The sequence below is a fragment of the Cicer arietinum genome, chromosome 1 (genome assembly GCF_000331145.2).
Source record: "Cicer arietinum cultivar CDC Frontier isolate Library 1 chromosome 1, Cicar.CDCFrontier_v2.0, whole genome shotgun sequence".
Lineage (NCBI taxonomy): Eukaryota > Viridiplantae > Streptophyta > Magnoliopsida > Fabales > Fabaceae > Cicer > Cicer arietinum.
Window position 1 is genome coordinate 43,346,374 of NC_021160.2, and position 9,980 is coordinate 43,356,353.

Here is a 9,980-nt window from a genome sequence, read left to right on the forward strand (position 1 = left end):
AACAATTTATTATGCTAATAAAATTATTTAAGTGTGCTGACTCTTGTCATGAACTTTAAAGTCTTTACACTGCATCCTTTGATGAAAAGATAAGTTAAGCAATGAAATTAATACAGTGCTATGAAATATTTGTTAAGATATAACAGACTCTAACAAACACACTCTTGACGCATCTCTACTAAATCAGTTAATACAAGTTCGCTCTGAAGATTGTGTGTCTAATAACCTTGTTATATAAATTGATTGTATGATAAAGTCAACCTTGATAAAGTCTGACAACCTTGGTATCTTAAGTAGGGACATCCTCTGGCCGTCCCACCATATCTACGAAGCTACGCTGAATCAATTATGATGATGGATTCAAACAAACTTTTAATGTTGATTGAATCTTTGAAAATTTGATACGAGTTATTATTTCACATATTGATTACACGGAATCACAAAAACAATTAGAAACCCTAATAGACTTAAAGCTTTTCTATAAAAGGATTATTGATCGTCATTGAAACCATAAAAAGACAACACAAAAACAACAAATGAAAAATTCTTGCTGTCACAGATGCAAGCTCATGAAAAACTCTTGTATTAGCTCTAACTGCTTAGAAACCTAAAATACATTTTGAGAGCAATTTGTGTAAACACTCTTGTGTGAGAGTTCGTCAGAAAACCAATCTAAACACTTTTGTAACTTGAACTAGTAGTGGTTGTCATCCTCAATAACTTGACTGTACTAAGCTAGAAGATTGAGAAGGCTTGAACACAATCAATTTGACTAGAATATTTTTAGTTGAGTTGTGATACTATTAGTGAATAGTGGATTAAATTCTTCCGTGTAAATGGATTGAACGTTGCTACTGTGTTGAGAAACCTAAAATATCTTCTAAAAGAAGTTTGTGTAAACACCCGTGTGAGAGTTTGTCGGAAACCTAATACAGGCACTGTTAGAACTTGGCCCAGTAGTGACTGTCGTCATCAAAAGCTTGACCATACTGAGCTAGCATTTTGAGAGTAACATAGTCAATTTGACTATAAGGTGTTTAGTGGACTTGTGATACTATTGGTGAATAGTGGATTAAATCCTTATGTGTGAAGGAATTGAATGTAGCTACCGTGCTGGTGGTCAATGATAGCGTTTTAGCAAGTGTACTGAATCGTTGCAAGTAATAATTAAAACGGTAGTACCGATTGTCGAACTCAAGGATTGCGTTTTACTATTGAATTATATTTAGTTACTAAAATTGAACAAAAAGTTCCCAAGTTGATTGAAATAATATTTAAAATTGACAACAGTAGTAAAATTGATCATTTATAAATTGAGAAAAATGTCAGGGATGAGTTTCACTTCGAATCCAACCTTTGTGTCAAATTTGATCCTAGTTAATGAATTCCTTTATTAAATTATTACTGAATTATCTTTATTATTCTTGCCCTAATGTCTTAGTGACAGAACCTTTAATTCCAAAGTAACCCCTAATTCCTTAGTAGATTTAAGATTAGAATTAAGCATTACCGAGCATAAATTCTCTTGTAAATTATTGCTTTGCAACTAATTTAATTGGTTTCATGACCTGCACCTATGTCTAGACTACAAATTCATGAATTTCTCATTTCAAGCATTCGTAAAGTCCACTTCCGTTTCAAAATACAAATCGTAGAACATTTTAATGTTGATCAAGCAATAAAAAGCATTAAGCACATAGATGAGAAAAATAATTCCATAAACTCATTCATATAACTAGAAATCAAATGATAAAAATAAGGGTTTCATCTTGTTACACTCATCCCTAACAAATATGGTTTAGTTACTCATGACAGAGATAAAAGAGATAGAGATTAGAGAAGAATTACAAGAAGGATTCATGAATGATTCTTGATAAATCTGCTCCAATGATGTTAGAAACGGCCGTCTTTGAGTTTCTATGCTAGGGCACAAGTCTCCCAACTTTCCAAGAGTCAAAAATATCCATAAAACAGTGAAAAATTGCGTTTTTATGAATGCTGATGCGCGTCGGGCGCACAACATTCGACGCGCTTTAGGCGCACAACATCTGATGTCCGACGTATATTTCATTTTGCTCCTCTTTAGAGTCTGAATTAGGTTCCGGTGTCTTCATGAAAGTTGTAGCTATGAATCTTAGCTTTCATTTGCACTTGGTGTGACTCCAATTGGACATCTACAACTCCATATATGGCTGAAATGCTCTACATAGGTCATGTTGATTTCTCACCAAAATTCAGCACTGCACTAAAACAAAGTAACAACACAAAACTCCGAAAAATCCCTACTTAATCAAGGAAATAATAACATAAATATTTCATAAATAGAAGAACTAAAATCAACAAAATATATCAAATAAATCTTTAAATTTACTAATGATTAAAGATAAATAAGACTAGAATCAATGAAAAATATGCATATGATGAAGAGTAATCAATGAACCATGATAAATTGGCTCGTATTTCTCTCCTTGTCTCTTTACGTATCATTTTACTTATTCCTACATTCAACCTCACTAGTTTTTAATTAAGTTTTTGAAACAAAACACAATTCAAACCACCTATTTATTGTGTTTTTATCTCTACAATATTAACTAGATAGTCAACTTGTTTACTATAACTATCTTACGTAGAATCATTAGAGTAAGTCGGTAGTCAAATTCAGTAGAAGCGTGTTGAAAGTGCGGTTAACCAAGCCAAACACATCTTCAACAAATTCTTTAGAGTCAGTGCACTTGATTAGCTAATTCTCTCTCTTTGTTCATCAGATGATTTAACTTGTACTAGAACATTGACTTTAACAGATGCTTCATTTAGAACTTTCTTCTTTTGATCTTTGAGTTAGATGATCATTAAGGGTCTTTAGTTAGAGGCAGATAATTAACGTAAATTTTTTTGTGTGCTCAGAGGGTCACTCATTGACATGTATTGCATTTGTTTTTAACGTTTTGATTTGGATTGTAGATTATCAAATGCTTAGATTATCATCTCTAATTTACTAATAATTTATGATACACATGAATTTTAAGAGTTTCAATCTTATTAAGTTATTTTATATTTTTGATGCACATAACAGTAAAAACAAAAAATAATTACTAGAAAGGAAATACTTTGGATTCTTATGAAGTCTATTGATTAATGATTTATAATTCCTCGGAATGTAAGCATTTGTATTATTGTTCTTCTTAGGATATTAAGTCTAATGAAACAAATCATAATTTTAAAGGATGTTAAGCCTTTCAAAATAATAGTGAATTGCAATAACTGTTATAATAATGAGATATGCAAATGATATACAAATGACACTCACATATGATATAAATCAAATGACACTCAAATGATGCGAGATGATGCAACCATCTGATACAAAATAAACACACGATAATGAAATTAGACACAATAATGAAACATAATAAAACACATAATGCTTTTTCTCACTACTAGAATTTGAGTTAGTGTGCAGGATAATGTTGTAAATCTTTACGGACAAAATTTAATTCCTAAGAATAAAAAGGGCAATATTATTTATCGTATACGTCACTTAAAAGTTGTATTTTTACATGTAATTAATGCATCATACTCAACCCGCTATTCCAATGTTCTTATTGCTCCATGTTTTTTGCATTGAATTTGTATCTTTTTTAGTAATTGAAAAATCAGAATTCGTCCTGTTAATAGTAATAGTTTAATTTTGTAATTTTACTGGACGAAATTCAAATTATATTCGAATAGTTGTAAATTGGTCATATAATAATTCCTCCGTCCTAATTTAAAAAATAAAAATAAAAAACTATAAAAAAATATATTCTTACTATATATGTGAAATATATTTTATATAAGACAAAAAGGCTTAGCTGTTTGTTTTTGTTTTTGTTGATAAGCGGCTTATGTGCTTGTTGATATTAATCTTTATTCCATTGCAAACAAACAAAGCCAAAGACAAAAAAAACAAAAGGATAACATAGAGAATCGTGCAAGACTTCATAGTGTTTACCTCCAAAATTCTATAAAAACCATAGTTTTGATTTCATATTTATACACTTTCATTTCCTCTAATTTTATAATAATACAAATTCTCTTTCTTCTTTGCTCCATCAATTATGAACAAAGATGTGGAAGTAAATTGGACCACAACTTCAAGCATAATTCTCATCATCGTGACAATTGCAATTTTGTGGGCATGGAAGGTTTTGAATTTGTTGTGGTTGAAGCCAAAGAAGTTAGAGAAGTTGTTAAGAGAACAAGGGCTTCAAGGGAATCCTTATAGATTTTTGGTTGGTGACTTAAAGGATCTTTTTAAGATGGAAAATGAAGCCAAATCCAAATCGATGAATCTGACGGATGATATAGTGCCACGTGTCTTTCCTTACACCCAACAAAGCGTTAAAATTCACGGTATGTTTGTTCTTTGCTCGATCTTCTTATTTCTAAATGCCTGTCATCTTACTTAGAGTGATAATTTAATGGTTAATATTGCAAATAACATGTAATTTAAATGATTAAACAATAACAAAACTAAATCAACTAAGTGAAAATTGATTAAACCTAAAATACAAGTGTATTTTAGTCTTAATTTTTTTAGCATTAAATAAACTTTTAATCTTTAAATTTCTTATAAAAAATTATTAACGTAAATTTATTTATTTTTTCGTTTTCAATTACTCTTTAAAGTACAGCGCAAGAAATGCATAGTAAAATGTATTTAGATTTAACCATGAATTTTTTTCACGATTTTAATGGGAAATAACTAAAAGTTCTTAGAGTATTCACAACAGTGATCCTCTAATTTGAATATTTAAGTACACTTCACTAGTACACATCATTCGTTTATAATTTTTTAAATTTAATACTTAATAAACAATATTTTTTATTTTAATATGATTTATTAAGCGAAACTCGCACAAGTAAAAAGAGAGAATATTCAATAGAAGTATTCTTCTTTAATAGCCACCCATAAATTTTCATATTCAATAAAGGCGGCTATGCATTATTCCTCAACAAGTTTATATACTTTTAAAAACATCATGGAAGATCTTAACCTCATATACTTTTAACTATTTTGATTTTAATTAAAATTCATTAATTATCTAGTCCAATAATTTGGTTGCAAAAAAAATCCATTTATTTGGTCTATACTTAAAAAAAATGTACAACTGAAATATGGCTTTTGACATTTTTTGTTTTGATTATTGTTGATTAACTATGTTTATATTTGCGAGAGACTTTCAAAATCTTTAGTAGATTGCATATTATTATCAAAACAGTTAAGATGAAAATAAATTCTAAAAAATTTAATTTAACTATTCCACAAAATATTTACATACTGAAAATCTATTAAAATTTCAAATAATTTAATTGTCTTTTACAAAAATAATTTTAGAATTAAGTTTTCTAGAATAGAAACTAATAAAATTACATTATGAAAATCTTAAAATTGAAATTTTTAAAATTCAAAATTTTAGCTTTAATTTATAGAATTTAATTTCTATTTTAAAATTTTGAAATTTCTATAATTTCTAAAATTACAATTTCGAGATTTTCAAATAGAAAGTACCTTCTGAAAATTTCATTTTCAAATGATCAAAATGAAATTTTTATTTTTGAAAACTCAGTTTCAAAATTGCTTCAGATTGAAAAAATTCACCCACGCTCGTGTTTCAAAACAATTTGTTAAAAAACATTTAAAAGTTTAATTTTTATTTGTTATTATTGAGGGTAGTTAAGTAGTTTAAGAAGTCTATGGAGGGAGGAGTACAATATAGAGGTAATACAGTAAAATTTTCTCTTACAATATACATTAAAATAAATCTAATATGGACGATTCACCATAAATCAATATTAGAAAAATGTTTAATACTACAACAACAATTACAAAGATCGTCTAATAATAGTAAACATTAATGATTTAAGTATCAATCTACGGTGGACTCATATTACCACTTATAACGGTAGTTTAGAGTAGAATTCATTTATATTCTAATCACCTCAACTCATTTTATCTTAATGGTCCAAATAAAATCAATAGACTTATCGCTTTCTGTAATGTCTATCTCAACATCAATTTAGAATGATAATTTCTTCTTCTACCTCCTATATATTTTAGATTGACCGATCTAAAAGTGTATATTGATTAAAAAAAAATCCAAATTAGTCCTTTCGAGTATGTTAATATAAGCAATATAGTTAAACCTTCTTATGGAGTTGCAAATTGTATGCAGGGAAGAATTCATTCATTTGGTTTGGAACAAAACCAAGGTTGACTCTTACAGAACCTGAGCAAATAAAAGATGTATTGAACAAAATCTCTGACTTTCCAAAAACCAATTATAAGATTTTCAAGTTGCTAGCTAGTGGTCTTGCTAGCTACCACGGAGAAAAGTGGAGCAAGCATAGAAAGCTAATCAACTCTGCTTTCCATTTAGAAAAATTGAAGGTTAGTTTTCTTTTATTGATTATTAGATATCATTGATGCTTTTATGCACTTAACTTGACATGAAATTTGAAGTCTTAGTAATTTCATTATTATTACACCACAGATTATGACACCAAGTTTCTTCACAAGTTGCAATGATTTGATAAGCGAGTGGGAAGAAATATTGTCTTCAAATGGATCATGTGAAATAGACATATGGCCTTCTCTTCAGAATATGGCTAGTGATGCTATTTCTCGAACAGCATTTGGAAGTAGTTATGAAGAAGGAAAAAGAATATTTCAACTTCAAAGAGAACAAGCTGAACTTATAACCAAAGTTGTAATGAAATCTTTCATCCCTTTATGGAGGTATTATGTACTAATGTTTACATCACAGTGTTTGTTTTAAGATTTAAATCATTTGATCTCTGATCAGACGATTCCGAGATTCTGACTGCAACTGACTGCATCTATTTTGATTGCACCGAATCTAAATCCGTATAAACATATATTTCAAACACATGATAAATGATTGGCAAATAACATTTATTACTAGAAAGGTGGTGACACAATTGACATTTTTGTGTGTAGGTTTGTCCCTACTATTGTCCATAGGAGGATGAATGAAGTTGACAAAGATATAAAATCTTCGCTTAAAGATATGATAAATAAGAGGGAGAAAACACTAAAGGCAGGTGAAGCTAATAAGAATGACTTATTAGGTATTCTTTTAGAGTCAAACCACAAGGAAATTAAAGAACACGGAAACAACAAGAATGCAGGTATGAATATTGAAGATGTAATAGAGGAATGCAAGTTGTTCTACTTTGCAGGGCAAGAGACAACTTCTGTTTTGCTTGTTTGGACAATGATATTGTTGAGTAGATACCCTGATTGGCAAGCACGTGCTAGGGAAGAAGTGTTTCATGTCTTTGGCAACAAAAAACCAGATTTTGATGGGCTAAGTAACCTAAAGATTGTAAGTATTGTATTATTGTCCTAACACTCAAGTCTATTTGGTTTAGTTATTTAATAAAATTTATTTGTTTTTCAATCCTTGATATATGCATAAATTGTTTTATGGTAGGTGACTATGGTTCTGTACGAGGTTCTTAGGTTATATCCTCCTGTAATTGGCCTTGCTAGAAAGATTGACAAAGATATGAAACTTGGAAACTTAACATTACCTGCTGGAGTTGAGGTTTTTTTACCAATTATTTTGCTACACCATGACACTCAATTATGGGGTGATGATGCTACAATGTTTAATCCAGAGAGATTTTCTGGAGGAGTTTCCAAAGCAACAAATGGTAGAGTTTCATTTTTTCCATTTGGATGGGGTCCTAGAATTTGCGTTGGACAAAACTTTTCACTATTAGAAGCAAAGATGGCCATGGCAATGATTTTGCAACATTTCTCATTTGAACTTTCTCCAACCTATTCTCATGCTCCAACCACGGTGATTACTCTTCGACCACAACATGGTGCGCATATAATTCTACGTAAAGTGGAAACATAAAAACATTGTCATAAAATGCTCTTAATATGTTATTATTTTATTTCACATGCTACTTTCCAACAAATTTATGATGTAAATCTCTTATAGATTCCATCATGTTTTCTTTCACTTAGAAAACTAAATTCAACTTTGTTTGGGTTAGATTTGATAATTATATATGTGTTTTATAAGTTTGTAATAATTTATGTGATTTATTATGTATTTGTAAACATTCTATAAATTTGCCTAGATCTCTTAATTTTCTATTTGTTTTGAAAGAAAAGAAAATATAATAGAGATTAAGTTGCACACATTGGATATTTAAAACACACAAAAGCTAGAGATTAAGTTGCACATACATAGCCACCACCCATGCATAAATAGATATGCAAATAAAGCACTTCCAATTACCCATGACGAATCCTCATCTATACCACCGAACTCAGGATAACAATCAAACCCTTTTTCCCTCTTATTAGTTGTGGAGAAACTCTCTCTATCTCTTAGGAAAGATAAAAAGCTTTAAGAAGAGAACTTCATGCTGCTCTCTTTTTGTTCAAGACCAAGGATATTCTCTTATCAATATGAAAAAGTCAACACAAATCCTAATATTAATCAATTGGTTATAGCATTTGAGTACATCCATATATTATTTCTCTCTATTATTGAAGTATAATTATAATTTAGTTGTTGGATTTAATTTGTTGTTAATTTAATTGGTTTATGCACTTTTTTTAATAAAAATATTTATGGTGAGCTTATTAATGTTTATGAGTTTTGTTATGTATATGAATGTATTCTAAGTATTGAATGATGCGATGTGATAAAGTATTTGTTAGATAACTTGTAATTTAAGTAAAGCAATAATTGAATGTAGTAACTAACTAGCTAATCAATCAATTAGATAGTTAGTTAGATTGCAATTAGAATGCGTAAGAATAACTCATGTATAAATAGGATTATCAATCTATTCAATACATAAGTCTTACCATTCATTCGTTAGTGCATTTTTCTATTTTATTGCACTTGAAGTAACAACTTGATAAGCTAACAATTGGTATCTAGATCCATTGGTTTTTTTTTTATTTTTTTTTATTTTTTTATATATATATATATCAAAATCAGAGTGAAAAACATGAGTGAAGTGTGAGGATTAAAACACGAGTATAATAAGGATGAATTCAAGTGCAAACAATAGAAATTTTCCAACTCATATGCCACACTTTGATGGAAAATATTGGGATAGATGGAGAGTGCAAATTCGTGCACTATTTGAATTTCAAGAAGTGTTGGAGATCATAGAAAAGGGGTTTGATGATTTGGGAGCCATTCCAACATAAACTCAAAGATCAATTTTTAAAGAAAACAAGAAGAAAGATTGCAAAGCTACATTTATCATTCATCAATGTCTTGATACAACCAACTTTGACAAGATATATGATGCAAAAAGTGCAAAGAAGCCTAAGACATTCTTGAGAAGTGTTATTCAAGAGTAACCAAGGTAAAGAAAATGGAGCAACATACTTTACAAAGGCAATTCAAAGTGTTGTAGATAGAGGAATAAGAAAAGGTATTATATTTGATTTCAAGATTAAGAAGCATCACAAATTAGATGGCTTGTTGTGGTGAGAAGTTGACTGAACAAAAGTTATGTGAGAAGATTATAAGATCCTTGCATCCCATATTTGATTACATTGTGTGTGAAGTATATGTCTCTCAACCACCAGGATTTGTGATTAAGGTAAAGGAGAATAAAATGCCCTCAACCACCAGGATTTTTGATTAAGGTAAAGGAGAATAAAATGCTCAAATTGAGAAAAACTCTTTATGGCTTGAAGCAAGTCCCGATAGCTTGGAATAAAAGAATTGACTCATTCCTAATCAGCGTTGGTTTCATCAAGTGCACATTTGAATGTGGGGTTTATGTGAAACATTATATACAAGATGGAAGGCCAACAATGCTCCTACTTTGCCTATATGTTGATGATTTGTTAGTAACTGACAAAAACAGGAAAGGAATTGAAGAATTCAAGGAAATCATGAATAATGAGTTTGAAATGTCACGCTCTTGGA

The 9,980-nt window shown here is 29.7% G+C and overlaps 1 protein-coding gene across 1 annotated transcript; it reads left to right on the forward strand.

The window, feature by feature from the left end:
- The first annotated feature begins 3,951 nt into the window (after window positions 1-3,951).
- LOC101499206 (cytochrome P450 72A68-like) lies at window positions 3,952-8,173 on the forward strand. Its single transcript, XM_004488608.3, has 5 exons — window positions 3,952-4,392; window positions 6,216-6,430; window positions 6,534-6,778; window positions 7,001-7,388; window positions 7,497-8,173. The coding sequence occupies exons 1-5, from the start codon at window positions 4,098-4,100 to the stop codon at window positions 7,926-7,928; spliced, it is 1,575 nt and encodes a 524-aa protein (XP_004488665.1). The 5' UTR covers window positions 3,952-4,097; the 3' UTR covers window positions 7,929-8,173.
- Window positions 8,174-9,980: the final 1,807 nt, after the last annotated feature.

Bases quoted from the DNA above. Each gene is read 5' to 3' on its own strand.
- LOC101499206 (XM_004488608.3), top strand. From the start codon at position 4,098: ATGAACAAAGATGTGGAAGTAAATTGGACCACAACTTCAAGCATAATT. The intron at 4,393-6,215 runs GTATGTTTGTTC...AATTGTATGCAG, and splicing joins ACAAAGCGTTAAAATTCACG to GGAAGAATTCATTCATTTGG. The intron at 6,779-7,000 runs GTATTATGTACT...TTTTGTGTGTAG, and splicing joins TCTTTCATCCCTTTATGGAG to GTTTGTCCCTACTATTGTCC.